Raw genomic sequence first — 22,993 nt, 5'->3', positions numbered from 1 at the left:
TGGATTGTCCCCTAGACCTTTATTGGAATAAAGTGGTATCTGGACCCCCTAGCAGGAGTATGGCTCTTCAATGTAAATTTTTGTTATATTACACTACAAACCAAGGAGAACGTTTAGATCCTGTGGGGTGTAAAAGCTGCCTCCCCCCAGATAATTTACACCAACATCAATACTTTAAGATGGCAATACCAGTGAGATAACCCTATAGTGCCACTGCTATTTTTCTAGTTTCCTTGGCCGTTCTATGGATAGACTGACATCATTTCAGTAGCCTTGTCCTCTAGAGTAGCCCTACATAACTCAAATGGTGTCTGCATTTAGCAACTTAATGGAGGACATAAGCGTACTTCTCTGCTATCATAATGCCCTGCCCTGATATAATCATATCCACCATGATATTCTGGACTGATATCAATACATTCTGTATCATATAACACTCTTTGTGCATAATAAACTACTGTATAGGTATTCTTTCATTATTTTTGTAATATGGAAATCTTGTTTGATAATGTAAATGCATCTCTGGTATGTTGGTGAATGTCCATACTTCTGCTCATAGGAAGAAAATGAGCAGCTCATCTTTTATGATATATAGTCATCTAAAGAGTACGTCGTTTTCATTCTTTACATCTCCATTCTGTAGCGGTTTCACACAATAAGGAGTCTCATATCTGAAATCTTCCTGCATTTGCTCTTTGTTTAGAACAGTAGCTGAGTGCAAGGAACTTATCACAGGAAAAGCAATTTCGTAAATCAAAAATCCTTCAATAATTCAAGGCATGTGTTTCAGGATTTTTCTTTGCTTGCTACGAAAGAAAGCCTGCAGCAGAGCGAAGGGTAGCATACGTGCTTGCCATCTAATCAAGTGTGAAAGCCAACATTGTGTCTATAGATCTTTATGGAAATGTTAGTCAAGGTCATTGTACTTGACCGTTGCTCGACAACTTGTTATTTTACGGATGGTAATGAGCTGTGACTGGCAGACTGAGTGTTCCGGCATGCTGTCTCTTGCAGTCCACCAACAGCTGTCTTAGTAAAGCCATATATCCGTACAAAGAGTTTACTTTATTTCCTGGAACCACCAATCCAATTCCAACGTTTTTGTACCAGTAGCGCCCAGCTATTTCATTGGTACTTTAAATGTGATTAAGGCAGGGGTTGACAAATTTGCTTGGAATCTAGGAGCCAGCTAAAAAAGTTAGGAGCCAGGTCCGTGACGGCGATCTGGACCTGTCCCTGGCCTGACATGGAGACGAGTGAGGGGAAGATAGCGCCTCCAGCCCCCCCACCTGTCTCCAAGTCATTGCCCATAGCTCTTAGAGGGACATTTTATTTATTTTTTTCAAATGACAAATTTTTTTTAAATTGCATTTTAGTGTAAATATGAGATGTGAGGTCTCTCTGACCCCAGATCTCATATACAAGAGGACCTGTCATGCTTTTTTCTATTACAAGGGATTTTTACATTCCTTGTAATGGGAATAAAAGTGACACACATTTTTTTTTTTTTTTTTTAAAGAACAGTGAAAAAAATAAAAATAAAAGTTAAAATAAAAAAAAAAATATTTTAAACGCGCCCTGTCCCGCCAAGCTTGCGTGCAGAAGCGAACGCATATATGAAAGCGGTGTTCAAATCACACATGTGAGGTATCGCTGCGATCGAGAGAGCAATAATTCTAGCCCCAGACCTCCTCTGTAACTTAAAAAGTGCAACCTGTAGAATTTTTTAAATGTCGCCTATGGAGATTTTAAAGGGTAAAAGTTTGTCGCCATTCCATGAGCGGGCGCAATTTTGAAGCATGACATGTTTGGTATCGATTTACTCGACGCAACATTATCTTTCACAATATTAAAAAAAATTGGGCTAACTTTACTGTTGTCTTATTTTTTTTTTTTTTTATTAAATACATTTTCCCCAAAAAAGTGCGCTTGTAAGTCCGCTGTGCAAATACGGTGTGACAGACAGTATTGCAACGACCACCATTTTATTCTTTAGGGTGTTAGAATAAAATATATATATAATTTTTAGGGGTTCTGAGTAAAGGGAAGGAAGATAGGCTGGCAGGCAGGGAAAATTAGCATTGCATCCATTAGCATTGCTGGTTGTAATTCCAACGGCCACCACAAGAGGGCGCCAGATTCCAGAAGGAACCATAGGATCGTAGAAGGCCTCAAAGCCGGGGGCTAAATTACCGGCCGCCGGCGGCGCGGCCCGACGCGTTCGCGCCGGGGGGGTCCGCAGAGACAGCAATCCCCCCAGCTGTGCTGCCCCAGGCGCCAGTTCGCTAATTCTAGTCGCAAATGCGACCTGGCGCCCGGGTTTTGTCGAGCCCTGGATTAAGGGCTGGGGTAATGGCTGTCTTTGCTCAGAGGCAGATACAAAACCTCCATTATTTGTGCAACAGCTACATGTTTTTTTTTAAAGAGAGAGCAAAATGTATTCAGTGTTTTCTTTAATAACTTGTTAAAGGGATACAGGCGGTCCCCGTATTACAAACAAGTTGGGGTCTGTAGGTTTGTTCTTAAGTTTAATCTGCAAGTTGGAACAGGTAGATTTTTCATGTGTAGCTCCAGCCAAAAAAAACATTTTTAAACTTTTTGGATAGCATAGGGAAGGGTTAACACCCCTGTAACATTTATTATGCTGTCTGTGCTGCTAATCAGAAGACTTCACCTCACTTTCTGTCCCAATGACAATTGGATTTTGAAAATGTTGGGGTTTTTGTGGAAACAAGCCTTGGTGATCAAGCTTCTGTGGAGACACCTTTTTCCCATAACTCTTACAGGAGAGAATTTCCCTTCCTGGGGGCAAATTTCCTCTCACTTCCTGTTGTCTCTCTCTCCGTTTGTAAGTAGGAGTCGTTTGTAAGTCAGATGTTTGTAACTAGGGGACCGCCTGTAATGGGTTTCGGTATATGTTAAAATCATAACATATCCAATTATATGTATCATTTTCGGGATGATGGCAATAACATGCCATAGCTCATGAGTCAAATCATTTTTACTAACATGTTAAAATCATAAGAGCCCTTTCACAATGTGCCGCCTAGGGCATCAGCGGTAAAGCAGCGCTTTTTTAAAACCGCCCCGCTAGCAGCCAAAAAGGGCTTAATCAGCCCGCAAGCTGCCATCGCAGTAGCGTTTTGCCACCAGTATAGCATCACTGCCTCGTTGATTTCAATTGGGAGGAGCTCCTTTACCGCTCCAAAGAAGCTGCTGGCATGACTTTTTGTGACATCCTGCCAGCGCACTGCTCCAGTGTGAAAGCCTTCAGGCTTTCCCACTGGAGTGAATGGATCCGCTTTTTTCAGGTGGTACTTTTAGCGCTGTAGAGCCTGAAAACGCCTCCTGTGTGAAAGGGGTCTAATTGTTAAAAGACTGAGGCTGTAATGTAGGCACCTGCAATCAATGGACCACTATTATGATAAAAAAAAAAAGTAATACATACTTAATCTAATATCCTGTCATTTGTCACATTACAACAATGCCTCCTTTACCATGCATGACACAACACAGTTAAGTACTGCAGAAATGTTGTAGCGGGAGGAATTGCACTGAGCCAATAAGGGCTACCTCTTATTACTAAATTACTAGTTTGTTAATACATTAAAGTGGTTGTAAACCCTTACAGATCACTTTGACCTACAGGTAAGCCTAGATTAAACCTTACCTGTAGGTGCAAGAAATATTTGCAAAAGACTGGCACCGCTGCACTGTAGACAGCGGCGTGCAGGTGCACTGAGCATGCCGTTGCTAATGGCGATCATTCCGTTAGCAGCGGCTCCCACGCGCATGCACGGGAGTGACGTCATCGCGGCTCCGGCCATTCACAGTGCCAGAACCACGATACCCAGAAGGAAGATGGATGCTTCGTGCAAGAGGGGACATCGGTGACTTCGCTGGCTCCTGTGTCAGGTAAGTGACACATAATGGGCTACTGTGTGATGCATAGTAGTCCATTATGCTTTACCTTTGCAGGGAGACAAAGAGGAAGTAAAACCCATCAGGGTTTACTTCCTCTTTAATCACAAACATGTAAGTGTAAAGTATCTTTTTTTTCCTTCTATGCGTGGGTTTTACATGTCTCTTTTCACCAGCTGATAGTAAGTACTAAAACACGGAAAAGGGAAGGCTATGATGGGATTGCACAGTTTGTAAAGGCTAAGACCCCCATACATACTATACAACTTTTGTCTGATTTCCTTTAGATTTACCAAAACCATGTAGTGCAAGGGCCTGCCTCATTGCATACAAATTGAAACTCTTAAGGTTTGACCTCATATTATATGGTTTTAGTAAATCTGAAGGAAAAAATCTACAGAAAATTGTATAGTGTGTATCCAGCTTAACTGGCGGACAACCCCAGAGATGGGCTTTATTGTCAGAAACCGTCCCAAAACTTTATAGAACATTTTTTTTTTTTTTTTTTACAAAAGCATACAAATAAACGTAAGTTAGATGGCTTTGTTGTAGTTTTAAACCCCTGCAGAAGATGCAACGCGCTTAGTAGTGTAGCATGTCCTGTCCTCTTCTTCTGCTGTCACTCCCCATCTCACGCTTACCGGCCATTCCTGACTATCAAAATGACAGCTTGGAATTGCTGTGTAAATGCAGCAGCTTTGACAGTTGCTGCTGCCAAAAAAACGCAAGACCGAGAGATATAAAGTAACAGTGTTAAGCAGGGTAAACACACTGGTTGAACAAAAAGAAACCATCACAAAGTAGAGAAAAGCGCCTTTTTCCTAGATAATTGTGATTTTTGGCACTGGATTGCAAAAAAAATACAAATATTTTTGCAAGAAAATATCAACAAAAACCTTGTTTTTTTTTTCTAAAATAAAAATGACTTGGTTATTCTAAGAAATGACAGTTCAGCAAAAAAGTACAGAAAAGGGAAGCAATCCCAATAGTATAAAACATTTTACTATCACGTTATTAAAATAAGTAGCATGGTCACATAGATAAACTGTAACAGCGCTGTATGTATCTGTGGCATTCTACTGGCGTTTAGTTGGCACATTATTGCCTGTAATTACGGTAATTTTAATTACTTGCTATTTGGTTTTGAATCACTAGAGGGAGCTCTTCTATCAATGAGGCATTTCCCCTCCTTTTCAATTTGCATGTTTGTACTCGCTTTCTCTAAAGCGTTAAAGCGGTTTATATGCTGCTGTCGCCTGTCTTGTTTCTGGGCTCAGGCACTGTGACTGGCCGGAGCCGCAATGACGCCAATTTCCGGCTCGGGGATCAGAAGGAACGCCACGGGTGGCCATTCCTTCAGAGCGCATGCACCAGTGATGTCACTGGCTGCATGTAATGTAAATATCTCCTAAACGGTGTACGTTTAGAAGATATTTACAGTACTTATAGGTAAGCCTTACTATAGTCAGGTATGGTATTCCGCTGCCGTCTCTCTCCTCATTGGACAGATTGATAGCAGTGGGAGTGATTGGCTCCTGTGGTGTCAATCAAATCTGGTAACCATGGAGGCAGGGCAGAGTGCCGCTGTCTGTGTCAATTGGCACAGCAGCGGGGGCTTGGGAGCGAGCTAGCATGGGTTTCCCCAGGGAAGAGGAGGCGACAGGAGCACTGGCAGGGAACCACAGAAGAAGAGGATCAGAGCTGCTCTATGCAAAGTATAGGCATGTTTGTTGTTTTTATAAAACAGAAAACTAAGCTTTAAAACTACTTTAAGTGCAGAATTTTCTCTCTTGAAAATGTCAGTTCACCTTTCAATTTTTCTGTAAAGGAGAACCAATTCTGTACGCCCTTCCCACCCGTTGATCCCCACTGTACTTGCTTCTGGGAATGCTGAGCTGTCAGTGCCTACAAAGCTGATCCAGCAGTCTGAGGATTTAAATTCTCCACTCTTCTCACTCTTTTCTGTGGCGCGCTTTCGGGACGGATCAATCAGCGGTGCTAATTGGTCAGCGCCTACATGATCAATCGCTCTTGCCCGTCTCGGAAGTGCTTTATAGAGGAAGAAGGACATTGACTGCTTGGCATCCCTGAAGTACAGCGGGGATCAGGGGAGGACAGGTTGTACCGTGTTCATTCACCTTTACATTATTTTCTCTAAAGATGAACACTTTAAGGTAGGAAAACCTGTATGAAAATATAAGTGAATTGACATTTTAACATAATATCCAAACATTTGATAATAATGCTGATTATAAATGTAGATGACCTGTGCATTAATGCTTTTTGTGAATTTCAAGTTCCAGTTTGGACTAAAAAAAAAAGTCATTAAAAAACTCAGTGCTGAAAAACAGAATTTATTGTGCTTTTGTGAAGGGAGTTGATCATCCACTTTTGACTAAAAGAACCGTACTACTGAACTGAAATTGATCAAAACCGTGTTAGGCATATGACAGATGGTACAAGTACACAAAAGGTAAAAAGGCCCCAACTGAATTGGTTACCATAAGAAAGAATTTTATCACTTCAACTGAACACAAGAGAAGTTAATTAATAAAGCGTAATAAAATATGGCGCCGGTTGCTACGTGTATCTAATAGTTCCCTCCACACTCATTAGACCGTAAGCTCACAGTTGAGATGTTGTTTCCTTGGCTTGTTTACATCATCTATTGCTATATGTGGAGTCTCTGCTCTTATGCTTTGCGCTCCACATCCTCATTAAAATGGCCCACGGTGAGCACTCCTTGTGTACACATCTACTTGTATTTAGCAGTCCCTATTAGATAACAATATAGCCGTGGTATAGTGTGAGCCGTTGTCCCCGATCTGCTAGCTCTGTCGAAATGAGCAGAACGAATTGTACTGACTTTCCCAAACTCCTAGACATGATTAAAAAGTAAAAAAAATCAAGCATTGGATTCGGTCTGATCGTATTTTCACTGCAGTCTTCTATTTGGGTACACCACCGACTAAGTGACACTACAACAAGTCCTCATACTCACAGGCAGCCAAAAGTGCCTCTCGCGGTATGTTTCTTCTCACTGTCAAACACTCGGGGAAACTGAAATAAACGGAACCACGGCGTTGGAGCCCAGCCAGTTTTGCAGTTTATTTCGTTTTTGATACTCTGCAGCATGATGCGATGTCAATGCTTTTTAGATTATCTGAGTTTTAGCAGGCGCAAGGAATGTATGAGTCCTGTATATACAAGGTCTAAAACTAGTCGATTTACTATTAATATTAGGGATCGACCGATTTATTGGTAAGGCTGATTATTGCAGGCCGATATCAGCATTTCCCCCCAAAAAAACGGTAGCAAACTAGACTGATATTACTGATATTGCTTCAAGGGGTTTTACCACATCACCCCGGTACCGTTCTTTAGAGTGAACGGTCAGCTTCATTGTAATAACGACCGATGTGGCTCAGCAGCCGCTCGGCTGTTATTACAAACAGCAGGAGGGGTCACACCCCCTTCAGTCGTTCGCCCAGGTGCACCCGTCCCACTGGGAGGCCCGAGCAACCAACCGGCTTGTGCCTGCTGGCCGAAGACCCGAACAAGGCTGATGCTTCGTTTGGATCTCGGATCTAGTAACCTGGAAGCGATGTCATGACATCACTTCCCGGATTACTGGCATCTTAAAGGCACCAGTTTTAAAGACGTCAATCTTGATGTTTTGAATATTTTCAAGTGCAGAGGAGGGAAGACCTCCGATCCCTCCATAAAGAGTACCTGTCACTGCCTATTACTGTCACACTCGCAAGGGATGCTTACATTCCTTGTGACAGCAATAACACTGTTAAAAAACAAAGTGTAAAAATACAAATTTTAAATGTACAGAATATCGGCACTTAATATTGACTGACGGGCCTGAGAGGTGGCCGAAATATCGGTATCGTATAGGCACCGAAAAAATGATATCAGTCGATCCCTAATTAATATTAAATAAAACGCCTATTTTCTTAAACCCCTTTCCGCCCCAACATCCCTTTTAAATACATTTTTTATGCCCAGAGGGCAGGGTGGACTCCCAGAATATGTGACCACTGTGATTGGCTGTCAGTGGTCAGATACTGTAGCTGTGAAGTCTGTTCTAACATTTCCCCATGACTAGAGACCAAGAGTTGTCTATGACAGCTTGGTCACTGTGCAAAAAATGTGTACCAAAAAAATGGCACCTTGTGGGGTTGAGAACCTAAACAGCTACCCCCTTTAAAGTGAACAAATCACTGGAACTGTGCAAAATGATAAAATAAAGAATAAGGCACTATAAATGTGTTCTTATAAAAAAAAACTGTCACAAAGAAAAACACTGCATCAAACTCAAATGTGCACCTTAATGAGAAAATAAAACAAGCATAACGTCCATAAGACCCCTTTTACACCACACCGCCCATATCGTCGGCGGTAAAATGCCGCTATTTTTAGCGGCGTTTTACCGCCGGATTTGCGGCGCATTTCGGCCGGTAGTTGGGGGCTTTTACCCCCCGCTAGCGACCGAGAAAGACTTAAAACTGCCAGCAATATGCCACAATAGCAGCGTTTTGCTGACGGTATTACAGCGCTGCCCCATTGATTTCAATGGGGAGCAGCTGTGGAGGAGCGGTAAAAACACACCGCTCCTTCACTGCTCCAAGGAAGCTGCTGGCAGGACTTTTCCCTGACGTCCTGCCAGCGCACCTCGGGCTTTCACACTACAGACAATGGTGCAGCTTTTTTAGGGCGGATTGCAGGCGCTATTTCTAACGCTATAGCGCCTGCAAAACGCCCTGGTGTGAAAGGGCTCTTAGTGAGTAAATCCCAACACCAAAACTGAATCATCTGAGATAAAACTTCTAGATCTTCCACCACGAGTGCTCAGTATGAAGATGGCCACTCACCAGAGCTGTTTGACCCCTTTTTACAGGATGGTCAAGAAACACTTTGGGAACCCCAAATTAGTTCCACTAATGGCATGAATCCACTCCGATGGCCACTCGGGAAAGAGCTAGAATGTAAAAAATGAATCCACAGGAGTCACGGATGAAAGTCTCATAGTGTAGTAATTTTTAATAAAGTAAGAACAGCAATGATAGCAGTTACACTCACATGCGATAGTGCCTGGCCTGGCACTAGGTGTAAATGGCGTGTGTGAGTCAGCAGATCCCTGGGAGTAGCGTGCACTCCACGTCTCACTCTGGTGCAAAGCCTGGTGTGGGGTATCGAATATGGACCCGGACATGACGAATCTTCCGCTCTGACATATGTTTCGCTGTGAATGGCTCTTCAGAAAGTGCTGAAGAGCCATTCAGCTTGGTCACTGTGCTGGGAGCACATATGTGTAACAGTCCCAAGTGGTCAATGAACATACAGATCATGGCTTGGTATCAAGCCCCCACAGCAAGCCGCTTGCTATGGGGGCACTTGACTGGGGAGGGAGGAGCCTGTTCTCCATTGGTGGACCCTAGAAGAAGAGGATCGGGGCTGCTCTGTGCAAAACTTTTGCACAGAGCAGGCAAGTATAATAAATGTTTTATAACTTTAGTGAATTCCCTGCATTAAGCTAAAAATAGTACCAGTAGTTTTATTCCCCCATTACCCTTCCCTTATACTGTTGCCCATCTGTAGTGGTGCTTCTCTCTCTCTCGGGCAGACATTGGCTCCTGCTACTGTCAGTCAAATCCTGTGAAGAGGGAAGAGTGCGGGCCAGGGCCCCACTGCGCTGTGTGTGTCTATGGATGCACACAGCTCCGCTCTGAAGTGAGCCCAAACATGCTCCCTCATAGCAAGCGGCTTGCCACTGTAGCACACAAAGCTGAGGAAGAGCCCAGAGTGCTGGTGGGGGACCAGCCAGAACCACCCAGTGCTTAAAGTGGAACTTAAATCTCTCAGTCAACATTGACGATGTTTAATCCTTGAGCTGCTAGCATTAGTAAATAGATAGGAAGGTATATAGTACCCCCCCCCCCCCCATTTCATCAGTTACTTCCTGGTTTCTTGATTTGACAAATGTCATCAGGCATCCCTGGCATCTTCAGGATGCATCTTCTATTAAATTGTGCTTTTGGTTTGTGGTGTGGTGTAGTTGCGCTTTAAGCCCTAGCTTGTGCAATTTCTTTATGAGTAATTTATTGCTTAAATCAAGATAGGCTATGAACACAGCACCACCCTGGTTGAAAACATTTGTGATGTGTGTCAAGAAGCTCAATCAGATTGGTCTGATATCATCTGCCCTCAGTAAAGCCATGCCAGATAAAGACAGTTTGCAATAGTTGGTTTCATGAGTGGTTTTAGTAATTTATCGCGTTTGTGTGTGTGATTTGCGCACTGGGAAGTTGGGATGCTTCAGGAAAGGAAAAGGATTCCCTGGAGAAGGCTCAAACCACCAAGTGGCTTCTAAGTCACTTTGTCTAGCAAACGCCTGGTGTAATACAGTAGATCCAGAGTAGGAAATGTTAATAAAACATATTACGTTAACATAAATATGTACAGTTGGAATCTAGAACTCAGGATGTCCGACTTTTAACATTTACATTTAATATTACAGTACAAGTCCAGTTGAATGTGACCACCTATCCCCAGAAATACAATGGCCTGGATAAATGAAAACCTTTGAAATGGGGACAGCCATGTCTTATTTTAGGTGTATGAAGACTAGCCTGATTAATTAGAAAAGTATGTGAAGAGATAATGAAGTGGCTGAATGCAAGCTATTGCAATTTCAACATCCTTCCCTTGAAAATTCATTCAGTCATTATCATTCCTCTACTATATACGCTTAGAAATCTAGTCTGTACCCACCCAGACCCCTATATCGAGTGACACAGTTTTTATTATACATAGCAAAACATTTTAAGTCTAGTAGACACGGGCCAAATATGGGGCGACACTGGCCGGTTCAATATAAACCATTCGACGTTCGTGTGTATGGCAGCCAGTCTGATAGAAGCCGGCTTCTGTCAGATGAGTGTGCTGGAAAACCAGCAGCCAACTGGCTCCCAATCAGCGCTCACAGCCAATGGCAGAGAACGCTGACTGGAGTGTTCTGGGGGGGGTCCAACTCAAAACACAATAGCTCAGCGGGGGTGAGCACTGTACGAACATCGGATTGTTAGTACAGCAGCCCCAATCTGAGCTGTCAGTTTTTTCCATTCAACCCCGTGTGCTAGGCTTTAGTTGGGCTTCACGGCTATGTGTTGTAATAATTTGTACATTAAAGGGGGTGTAAAGGCAGAAAGCATTCTATGCATTAAGATAAAAAGCTTTCTGTGTGCAGAAGCCCCCCCCCCCCAATACTTACCTGAGGTCCGTCTCGATCCAGCGATGTCCAAGAGTGCCTCGGCCAGACAAATAGGGTGAATGTTTGTCTGTGTGTGTCTCTCTTTCTCATCCTCCCCTTCCCCCTCTCTCCCCCTCCCCCCTCTTTCCCCCTCTCTCCTCCTCTCCGCTCTTTTTCCACCTCTCTCCACCTCTCCCCCCCCTCTCTTCCCCCCTCTTCTCCCCCTCTCTTCTCTTTCCCCCCCTCTCCCTTTCCCCCCTCTTTTTTTCCTCTCTTCCCCCCTCTTTTTTTCCTTTCTTCCCCCCTCTTTTTTTCCTCTCTTGCCCCCTCTCTGTTCCTCTCTTCCCCCATCTCTGTTCCCACTCTTCCGCCCCCCCCCCCCCCCCCACCCCGGTCAGTCCAACGATTTCAGAGACATCTGTGCAGATTCCTGCAGAGATGTCTATTAAAAACACACCTGAATTTTGGCAAAAGTAGTACAGAAACTACTTTTGGGAATCAGTGCCACGAGGCAAAGTCAGAGTCGCACCGATTTGGATGGTTCCATTGCGGGCAATGGCCGCCAATTTGGAATGCGATTTGACATGTCAAGTTGCATGTCATATGGCATTAATGTGAACCAGGCCTTAATAGAAAATATCTTTCCTCAGCCAAGCACTGTGAAATTGCAGGATGTAGCCGTTTACAAGTCTGCTGCATGGGGGATTTGTTCCAGCGATCGGGAGCTTTCCACCCTCCAGCATGGAGCAGTAATGCCTGGCTCTGCTTCTAGTGCTGCCACTAGACAATAAGTACACAGCATATACTCTGCATAAACAAATATCTGTGATATTTGTGTTCACGTTCTACTTGCAGGTCTATGTGACTTGTAATAAGGCGTCATTTGCCAGCTGAGGTAAAGTGAGAAACTTTACACATGGTGCATGTTATTCCCAACATACTTCATTTAATGGGTTATTTGTATTCATTCGCCCAGAATGCCAATCCTTCTGTAAACAATTGGTGCCCTTTAAATTCCTCTTTGCAAATACGACTTTATGTTGTGGTGTGTAAAGAGAAAAAGATTCTTTACTGTATGCTAATTTCCGGCTACCTTTGTGGGCATTCTCAACCCTTTTTGGTGTAGTAAGAGTCTATTGTAAAAGATTCCCTTTACAAGTAGTGTCTGAATAGAAGTGTAGCACTGAGCAGCACAGACTCTGTTCCCCAAGGTACACACAGATCCACCTTAAACTGACCCTGTCATTAGAGTAATACAGAAGCTGCCATTGCTGGATTCATTTACAAACTTTCCTGTGTCTTAATTATTTTTAATTCACAAACATAGAAAAATGGGCCTTGCAGTTTTTGTTGTGAATGGGGCTGCGTAGCTACAGACTGGTCAGGGTGCCCATTAGAGCTGCAAAATTAATCATTAAGAAATCGCGATCTCGATTCAACCCCCCTGATGACCTCTATTGCAGAGTTTGCCGATTCTTTCATATAACAAGTGGAGAGACTTCTCTGCTCACTCAGCTGTCAAAAGAAAACATCTGGGCAGTCTGCCAAGTTTTGGAACATTGTAACTGAGCTTCCTTCTTAGATCAAAGGGATAGAACTTCTGTTTGTAAAGAGAAATAAATGCAGGAAGTTTAACCACTTAAAGTCTAAATCTTTTTCTGACACTTCTTTCTTAAGTTACAATCAATATTTTTTGCTAGAAAATTACTTGGAAATCCCCCCCCAAACATTTAGATATATTTAAGCAGAGACCTTAGGGAATAAAATGGCAATTGCTGCAATATTTTATGTCGCACTGTATTTGCCCAGCAGTCTTTCAAACGCAATTTTTTGTAAAAATAAATAAATAAATGCACTTCAATTAATTTAAAAAAAACGGAAACGCCGCGAGAATTGTGAGAGAATCGGGATCTATCTTCTAAGCCAACAAAATCATGATCCTCATTTTAGCCAGAATGGTGCAGCTCTAGTGCCCATGGGATGGGAGTTTTGGCAGCTTTATTCTGTAATCACACAGCTTACTATGTTTATTCTCCATCTTTCCTCTTTAGTTAACCTTTGAATGGCCAAGTGAGCAAAACCATTTTCTGCTGACAATACAAATATTTATTATTTTAAATGGATCCTCTGGCTTTTTTTTTTTTTTTTTAATTATAAGGCTTGCTTAATAGTTCTGTAGAATGTAGATAATCACTTTGTGCTTCCTGAAATAGAGAGGTTGCTGCTCTTGTAGTCATGCCAGAGGTTGCATCGGATCTGTCCCTTTTCATTACTGTGTTGGCCTTGACATAAAGCACTCTCTGTCCCTCAGTGCATCGGCTTCCTGTTTTGATCTCTTTCTCCGAGCTTTGATGTAATCCAGTTTTCTACACACAGTAAACCGATCCCATCCTCGCAAAGTAAATATTGCTGTGTTTCAAATGTTTCTGATCTGTATGCTTGTCATTTACTCTGTCTGCAACCGTGCGCCAATGTTCTTACACCATGAAAATAATTACCGATTGGTTGCTGTGAACAATACCTCCCGATATTTTTATTTTATTTTTTGCTAGCATTGCAGAATGGATGAAATGCATGCATGCTTGTTCTGGTCTAGTGTATAAAATGTTATTGTTATAGGTTAAAAGGCGCTCTTTCCAAATGTAACACGCTGGCTTTTCTGCTGCCACGGACTATTGGGTCTCATTCTGCGCGTAATCAGAATGTGGACACAGCTGGGTAAACTATTGTACATCTCTATCTCTCTGCTAGAATCCATATATGAGATCTCTATTACACTTTAATATTTTTCAGTAGTGGTCATCAGAAGTCAAGAAGTGATACTGGCTAAATGTTAAACTTCATTTTCCATGTCACATCCTGGATTTATTTCAGTCCTGTCATCGCAATCTTTCAATGCCTACACAATGAAATACACAGGACCTTGACATCCCAAATTGAGCAAGGGTGAATAATACCATGTGTAGAAGATTGGTTCGTATGAATAAGAATTGCAGCCTACGTTTTTTTTGTCTTTTTAACTTGGTGTCTTTGAGTACTATACTTAGGATTTTAATGTAAGAATGTTGTTTTTATGTGACAAAAATGATAATTGCATTGTCCAAATTCATTTTATTTTTATAGATAGAAAAAAAAAAGAAAAAAAGGGGGGTTACAATTTCCAACAACCTACCCCACACAGGGGGTTAGTTCAAATGAGTGTAGTGGATGTGCAGAGATACCGCAACCTCTAGCGAAACATCCAGTGGGTTAGCAAAAAAATCAAGGGCCTGAATCATCTGCCTTGGACTTATCTGCCCCATTCTTCATGGGTATCTCAGTAGAGAGGTAGGTTTGAATTAATAGATGTTTCCAGAATGTGAGAGAGGGGAAGATCGATTTCTTCCAAAGCAAACTCCAGGCGTTGGCAAAAAAATGGGCCTTAATCGGCCGATGGTTCCTCTGATATATTATCAGCCAGGCCTTCTCGTCCACATTAGTGCCTGACTTCACAAATGTGCTTCTGGAAGAATGGTAAAACATTCTCATAGACACACTCCTAAACCTTGTGGACAGCCTTCCCGTGAGAGTTGAAGGTGTTATAGCTGCAAAGGGAGGGCCAACTAAATATTGAAACCTACGGACTAAGACTGGGATACCATTAAAGTTCATGTGTGTGTAATATATATATATGTGTGTGTGTGTGTGTGTGTATGTGTGTATATATATATATATATATATATATATATATATATATATATATATATATATAAAATATATTTATAATTTATTTATGTAGAATTATAATATAAAAAGCGCTGCTTAAATTGATGGTCCTATAGAAGTACCTGTAATAAATAAATAAAGAGCCAATCATACTGATGCATTCAGTAAGCCACAATACAACCACACATTATTGGCTTTTGAGTCAATTAATTTTGAGTGGCACCCCAGTGCACCGATTGACTACACCTCAACACACATTTCAGCGCACCACAAAACATGTGGTGCCTCAAAAAGAAAAGTTAGACATGGTTGCAATAAACCATTGTAATGACGTGGGGCTCTAAAGGCTCTTTTTTACCTTTTATGCATTCTGTCCATGAAGGTAAAAGACCTGCTGCGTGCATTAGTGGAGAAGAGGCTCAAGGCTGCTCTGTGCAAAACCACTGCACAGAGCAGGGTAAATGTACCATGTGGTATTATTAATAATAATAAAAAAATATAAATAAAAAATATATATAATTTTTTTTATAAACTTTCCTTCAATATCATTTTAAGCCCATTGTTCGATTGAGCACTAAAAACATTGTAGATTCCCTTATTAGACTAGGTTGAGCATTTTTGGTATGGTTTCCCACAGGTGCATGTTGGAAAGGGAAAGGTGGTCATGTAACTTAAAGCGGGAGTCCGCCGGGACTCCGCGTTTTTTTGTTTTTTTTAAAAGTCAGCAGCTACAAATACTGCAGCTGCTGACTTTTAAAATAGTGACACTTACCTGTCCAGCGCGCCCGCGATGTCGGCACCCGAAGCCGATCTCTAGATCGACACTCGAGTGCTGCCGCCGCCATCTTGGGTATGGGAATCAGGAAATGGAGCCTTTTGGCTTCATTTCCCGGTTCCCTACTGCGCATGCGCGAGCCGCGCTGCGCAATGAGGACGGTCCCCGCTGCCTCTGGGATCTGTGTGTTTCCCAGCAGGCAGCGGGGCACTTGCGGAAGGGGGCAGGCACTTGCGGAAAGGGGCGTAATGTACGCCCCTTTCCGCAGAGAGCTAGCCCGGAAGTGGGTGCAGTTACCTGGATTATCCAGGTAACTGCACCCCCTCCCCCCTGAAAGGTGCCAATTGTGGCGCCGGAGGGGGGGAGGAATCCGATGAGCGGAAGGTCCATTTTAGGGTGGACCTCCGCTTTAACCTGAAAGATACACAAGGAAGTTATATAGCGCAAGGGGGTCTAATGCTTCCCTATGTATGTATATATTCTCCCAATAAAACTACCCTTGTAGTGGGGCCCTCCACACTGCAGGGGTAAAATGGCATTAACTCTAGGGGATGGGCAATATGGTATAGTACCTACCTTACTCCTTGCTGCAGTAGGCTCCCTTTATCTGTGCAACTGGCCTCATGGTAGCCAAAATCCCTACATTGTTTGTGGGGGTGGCAAGGGGGCGCCCACAACCCAGAGCAGAGGAAAGCACTGAAGCAAGGAGTAAGGTAAGTACAATACCTTATTAACAAGGGAAGCTACTGGCTATTGAACTTCCTTTTTTAGTCCCGTCTTACATCATCACGCTCAAAACTAACGTGATGACTTCTGTTCGTGTGTGGCCAAGTCCGTTCGTTCGGAAGTCCGTCGGAACTTTGCCAAAAAGTACGTTGGGAAGACCGTTTGACCTAGTTTGGCGGAAAGTCTGGTCGTGTGTACGCGGCATTAGAATCCTTTCCAGTTGGAGTTGCTTTTACTCTTTAGATGAGCTGCACCAGTGTCAGTGTTATCCAGAGAGACATAGGAGGTGCTACACTATTTCCCCACATTGGAGGATTGATCTGGACAGAAGTGGCCTATGTTCCATGTACCAGTGAAGGGACTAGTCTCAGGTGATACTCAGAGATGAAACAAATCCTCCTACATATGTTGTACCTGTCTATCTGCAGTCTTCTCTTCTTTGCATCTGTTCAAAGTGATGAATTTATAAGCTTGTCTGAGCTTTCAGAAGGGGGACAGAGAGCTGAAGTCACACTCTGCAGAGCTCAGTGAGCTCTGAGAGCTGATTGGAGAGAAAAGAAAAACCCCCTTCATACAAATCACAGGGACAGAGCTGAGGCTGTTATTCAGCTGGAGCTCCCTCCCCGTCACCATTTTTCTCTTGGTGTCAGGAAATCTTGTCAGAAATGATTCATGTTGATGGAAGCAGTAGGCAGAAATGACAATTAGTGTTTTTAATTGAGACAAGTACACATTACAGAGGGATATACTTTGTTCATATTTCATGTCTGATGTTTACAACCTCTTTAAAGACAACTTCTTGTATGTGTGTGCATTAGCCAAGATACACTCATTACTTTCTGGCTTGTCGCTCTATAGACATATTATATGTCACTCTTCTCCTTCGTTCATGTGGCACCTTTCAATACTGATGTGTCAGACATCTGTAAACATTTCCAGCGGGTGACTGACATCTTGCACAGAGTAGCAACACTATCCGCAATGTAGGGCGTAGCATTTAGGGTCACTATTACTGTATTTGTGTAGATTGTTGGCTGCTCTAGCGGGACTCCTTGTTGATTCCCAGTAAGCAGTTGTGAAGCCACTAATGATGTCCCCGTAGAGCTGTCATAGCTCCACTATAAGGGCGTTCAGATTATGAGCAGAGAATCCTGTAAAGCTTATATATATTGTCTCCCAAGGAGCTTTGTGAATCGGGGGAATAATGTGCAACAACCATTGTACAATTTGTCTGAAGCATTGTTCACATTTGTAACAATGTTATTTGTCATCATGCAGTCGAATCAGTTTGTTTGCAATCCTCATACTGAATAAGATGTGGTAGAAAGGCCAGAGTGGTGAATATTACTGTTCTATTCCCTTTAAAAGGACATGAGACATGCTTACTCCTGTTAGTATAATATGAGTGTGGAGCCATTAAATCAACATTATTCATGTTTGGGAAAATGTTGGAAAATTGAGCATATGAAGGGTCTAACCGAAGGATTTGCACATAGCAATGTTATACCAGATTATCAGTGACACAGCTTGATGGCTGAATTATCAGCTATGACTGTAAGGCCATGAAGGGGTTAACCAAGTGCTAGCTTGTGCTTGTTATCTGCAATGGCTGGAAATTGCCTAGAGATATTTTTAATAACACATTCAAACTGTCCCAAATGATATTTCCCCCAAAAATCAGTTGAATAGCAGTTACTTTTATAAACCTTACTTTAGCCCTGTTTGGTCGGAAAAATATCCCACAAGGCCAAGGGGTGCATTCATTCTTCTGTGGTTTCCCACTCATGTCTTTTTTCTTTTTAACAACTATAAAATATTGCATATTATAATGCTCTTGGAAAGGGGAGCATGTTGATGCATTCCAGTGCTTTTATTTCCGCTCTTTTTTTTTCTTCATCTGAATGAGGACATGTGCGTTCCAGTGCATTTTTTATGAGTTTTGCTGCATTTTAGACGTGTTCCATACAGTAAAATTGCAATATGTTCTACTTTTATTAACTGCACCATAACGCACTGCAGTGGTGTGAACTAGGGCCATTGGAATCCATGTAAAATACTGTCCATTAAGGATGAGACCCGGCATGTTCGCACAGCCCATGTGCAGAGCCCGCCAGGAAGTCGGCGCTGCACTAATCGCAGGCAGTGAGACATTGTCCCGATGTATGGCTGCAGAGATCAGGACTGACTGTGATTAGCGCAGTGCAGTGCCGACTTCCTGGTGTGCTGTGTGACTGCGCCGGAGCTCATCCTTACTGTCTATGCTTTTTTGATGCAGAATAAAACAGATTACATCTGGTGTGAACTAGCCCTCAGTCCCGGTTCACGCTAGTGAAATTTCACATGCAATTTGAGCTGCTCAGAATCGCTAGACTATGGAAATTACATTGTTTTTAATGGTACCCGTTCACAGTAATACAATTTGGCACAGTGCGATTCTTGAAAAGGTTCCTGTATTACTTTGGTTTGATTTCCAGTGCGATTTTCGGCCTCATAGAATATGCAAACCACATACAGGTTGCACCGTATAATCACATTGAAAATCGGATTGCACTGACTTCTATGTAGAGGGGGAATCCTGAGTTTTTTCAATGGTACATACAGTTTTATCTGCAAATTACAGTTTTTTGTATGAGGCTGTTTTAGCTGTGCTTTTTTTGTATTGTCTTTTTACTGTATGTTCTTTTTTCAATAAAACTTTTTGATTAAAAAGAAAAACAAATCGTATTGCAGCAGTGTGAACCAAGCCTTATACTATTTAAATAACAAGTACTAAAGACCTGCAAGAGGTACAGGAGAAGCAAGTCCATAGGCCACACTGTTCAAGTAAAACATAATCCTATGCCAAGGCATGACTATTAGTGCAATTAGCAAGATTGCTCCTGTTGGCACACCGTTTTATTTAGTGCAGGGATATGTAATTGGAGGACCTCCAGCTGTTGCAAAACTACAAGTCCCATCATGCCTCTGCCTCTGGGTGTCATGCTTGTGGCTTTCAGAGTAAAGCTATGCCTCATGGGAATTGTAGTTCTGCAACAGCTGGAGGTCCACTAATTGCATATCCCTGATTTAGTGTGTTAAAATTGAAATACAAGTTTGTGTTGCTTTTGCCCTGATGACAATTTTTTTTATTGTTTGACTTTACTAAATTGCCAATTGTTTCTTTATTTTTGCAGAAAGATCTGGCGTTAAAACCACCAGAGCGGAAAGAGAAGTGGGAAAGGCATCCTAGCAAGAAATCCAGAGCGTCAGGGAAATATATCTCTGCGGAGCCAAGTGAGAATGGACACAATCATGATGCAGGCAGCTCAGAAAGAGAGATGGAGAGAGGAAAGGAGCGTGACAAGAAGAAATACCCTCTCAAGGCAGTCAATCAGGTAAGGAGTCAAACTGTTCCTTTCATGTTGTTTGCTGATCACCTCTGGTTTCAAAGATGATCATTTCATGAACTGTGGCGTATTTTAAAGTTGGCCTTTCGTGATAAAAATATGGGGGCAGCCATCGCTGACCTCCTCCTGAAAAAGATTGCCGATTGGTTGGTTGTTATGCTGCCCTGATAGATGAGATTATTTTTAAGTTAATGATTCAGAACGAGTATACAGATCTGAGAAGTCATAGAAAAGTCAATGTCTGCAAATGTGTTTTGGGTCAGTAGTGCACAAATCTTGACACAAAAGGGGTCAGCATTACAGCTAGGCAACCATTTTTTTCCACAAGAGAAGTCAGAAGTGGCAGCCTCCTAAATTTCTTTTATGACCAGTTTTCTTTAATGGTTAGCAAGTTTGAACATGCAAAGAAAAGTGTCCTCGATAAAATGTACGTACTAGACATTCCATGGAAATGTGCTTTGTGTGAATAGGAGAACTGCCAGCAAAATCGTAAAGGTAATGTGGGAAATTTACTGAGACTGGAGTAGACTGCAGCTCTTCATGGCACCCTCTCCACTTCTATCATTCTTTTTAAAGCGGAGCTCCAGGCTCCTTCAAAAAAAAAAAAAAAGTCAGCAGCTACAATTACTGTAGCTGTTGAGTTTAATATTAGGACACTTACCTGTCCACAAATCTAGCAGTGTTCTCACCCAAGCCAGTTTTTCAATAGGCTGTTGGATGCTGCCGCCGCCATCTCTGCTAAGGGAAACCGGCAGTGAAGCTGCAAGGTTTCCCAGCCAGTTCCTTACTGTGCATGCACGAAGCGCACTGCACGTTGTGAATTGCCCAGCGGTGGGGACAGAGGAGGGGGGGCCAAACTTCCCTCTGAGTTCGCCACAGCAAATTTACCCGGAAGCAGGAGTGGGTACCTGTCAAAATTAGGAGGCAGACAAGTGGAGCTTCCCCTTTTGGGTGGGGCTCTGCTTTAACTGAGCAAGCTGAAAATGGAAGCTGATTGGTTACTGTTCACAGATTCAATGTGCTTCAGTTTTAGTAAATCCCTCTCAATAAATTTTATTAATCCATTATTACAATTAAAAACAAGTAACGCTGGCCATATAGTAGTACAGCTTTTGTTCAGAATGTTTGACTTTTGAATGGTTAGCGAGGCCAAATCAGCAATCGTTTTCAACCACAGTGATGAGAAATTTTTAAGGAGCAGGATGGAAAATTGTTCTTGAAAAAAATTAGATTCTAACTGCAAATGTAAAATCGTACATATTGTAATGCACAGATTCTCGGCACAAAAGAAACCTGTTTAAACATTTGGGATATGTTTCAAATAGCTGGGCTGGCTGAAATTTTAAGGACTTTTAAGAACACAATTAGTTGATCAGATACACTGCAGAGAAGAAGGCGCTTCTAAGTGCAATAATAAAACACTTTAATGACAAGAAAGGGTTAAAAACACTTACAAGATGTAAGTGAAAAACAGGCATATCAAAGAATCCATAACATCCAGCGGGATGCCTCCTGGGAGTAAGACAGCAGCTGCAGGTGGAATTTCCAGCTGACCAGCGGTGGGACACACCGTGCTGTCAGGACCGGTATGAAATCCAGGAAACCGAAAAAGATGTTGGACATGTTTTGGAGCATGCCCAGTCACTCCTTTAAACCAAATGGGAGTGACTGGGCATGCCCCGAAACATGTCCCACTCTGCCGTCACTTCCAGTTGCCTGGATTCCTTGCTGGTCCTGACAGCACAGCTCTCCATCCTGGATCAGAGAAGAGGTGTTTCCCACCTCTGGTTGGCTGGAATTTCCACCCGCAGCTGTCTTTACTGCCAGCAGGCATCCCGCTGGATGTTATGGATTCATTGATATTCCTGTTTTTCACTTCCATCTTGTAAGTGTTTTTAACCCCTCCTTGCCATTAAAGTGTTTTATTACTGCACTTAGAAATGCCTTCTTCTCTGCTTTGTTTTCCCTATAGAGTGTGCTTCCCACTTCTGAAGTGCTGCTGTGGTGCATTAATCGCATCTCAAGAGCCAGCCATGTACTGTTTGTTAAAGTCTCCTTGTTCTGCAGAGCGCCCTATTCTCCACACTTCTTGATCAAATGCACAGATGAACAATTTTTTTGAACTTTCATATGGTACAAGCTTGATCCATTATAAAGCAGAGGAATGCATGCCCCTCTCAACGTGGTAGCAGTATCAGAACTACCACTGGGGTCACAGATGGGCTCACTGTTTTTTTTTTTAAACTTTCCAGCTTCACTGCTTGCCTCATAGTTTAAACGTTCCAAAACCCCTCCACTAGTTCACCTGCTTCTTCCAGCCCAGCGCCCCCTTCCCTTGTCACTGTGTGTTAACCTCAGCGCAGTGTTCATTTTGACATCAAATTTAGTTTTAGTTTTATTTCTAGTCTTGACTAAAATGTAATTTTAGTTTTATTTTAGTCGTCTGAATTGTTTTAGTGGTATTTTAGTCAACTAAAATCTGATGAGTTTCGTAAAATTGTAATGCGTTATTTAAGCATTTCTCTACAATTTCCAAACTCATATACTCCTGGGGTCAAATTCTAATATTGTGGTGGGGATGGGGAAGTGCACAGGGCAGAGAATTGGTTTAGAGAGGCTGTTTTACACAGCACTTAGCACTGCTACCTTGCTGGGAGGGGAGACGGGGCATTGTTCCTGAACTCGCAGGCAGAGAGAGCCTGGGTCTGTCAGCCAATACAGCTTGCCAGGGGGCTGGGGCTTTAACAGGCAGGCAGAGCTCAGAGGAAAGCAGAACGTTCAGGTGGGTAAACGTCTCTCCCTCGCACTTTCATTCTGTTTTTATTCATTGATGAAAATTTTAATCGATTTTCGTCATAGTTTTCGTCAATTGATAAAAATGTGAATTTTTTCGTTTAGTTTTTGTCACTGAAAACATGCTGCTGACGAAAAAAAGTGACAAAATTATTTTTGTCAACAAAATGAATACTGCCTCAGTGGAGGGATCTCCTGGTGGCTGCCCTAAAGTTCCATCGATGATGTGATTGGTCAGGGTTTATTCACACCAGATGTGCTGGAGTGTTGTGAGCGCATTCCCAGTGCAGTGCAACTAAATAATACTTCCCTATGAATGAAGTTCACACCAGCACACGCCAGTCGGGCACACAGTTACTAAAAAGTATGAACTACAAGATCACTCATCGGCGCCCTCCACAGTTCATTGAGAACCACAAGCCTTCTGCT

At 42.5% G+C, this 22,993-nt stretch overlaps 1 protein-coding gene across 9 annotated transcripts in view; it reads left to right on the top strand.

Moving 5' to 3' along the window:
- The window catches only part of FBRSL1 (fibrosin like 1), a 717,476-nt gene that overhangs the window by 263,265 nt on the left and 431,218 nt on the right, over nt 1–22,993 (top strand). For all 9 annotated transcript variants that reach the window (XM_077461733.1, XM_077461732.1, XM_077461735.1 and 6 more), the window contains exon 3: nt 19,559–19,759. In XM_077461733.1, the coding sequence (XP_077317859.1) occupies nt 19,559–19,759 (201 nt within the window). The remainder of the gene's footprint in view (nt 1–19,558; nt 19,760–22,993) is intronic.

This window comes from Lithobates pipiens, unplaced genomic scaffold (genome assembly GCF_037356315.1).
Source record: "Lithobates pipiens isolate NorthernLeopardFrog02 unplaced genomic scaffold, aLitPip1_a1.2 Scaffold_3, whole genome shotgun sequence".
Lineage (NCBI taxonomy): Eukaryota > Metazoa > Chordata > Amphibia > Anura > Ranidae > Lithobates > Lithobates pipiens.
This window is presented reverse-complemented; position numbering and strand designations above follow the sequence as displayed.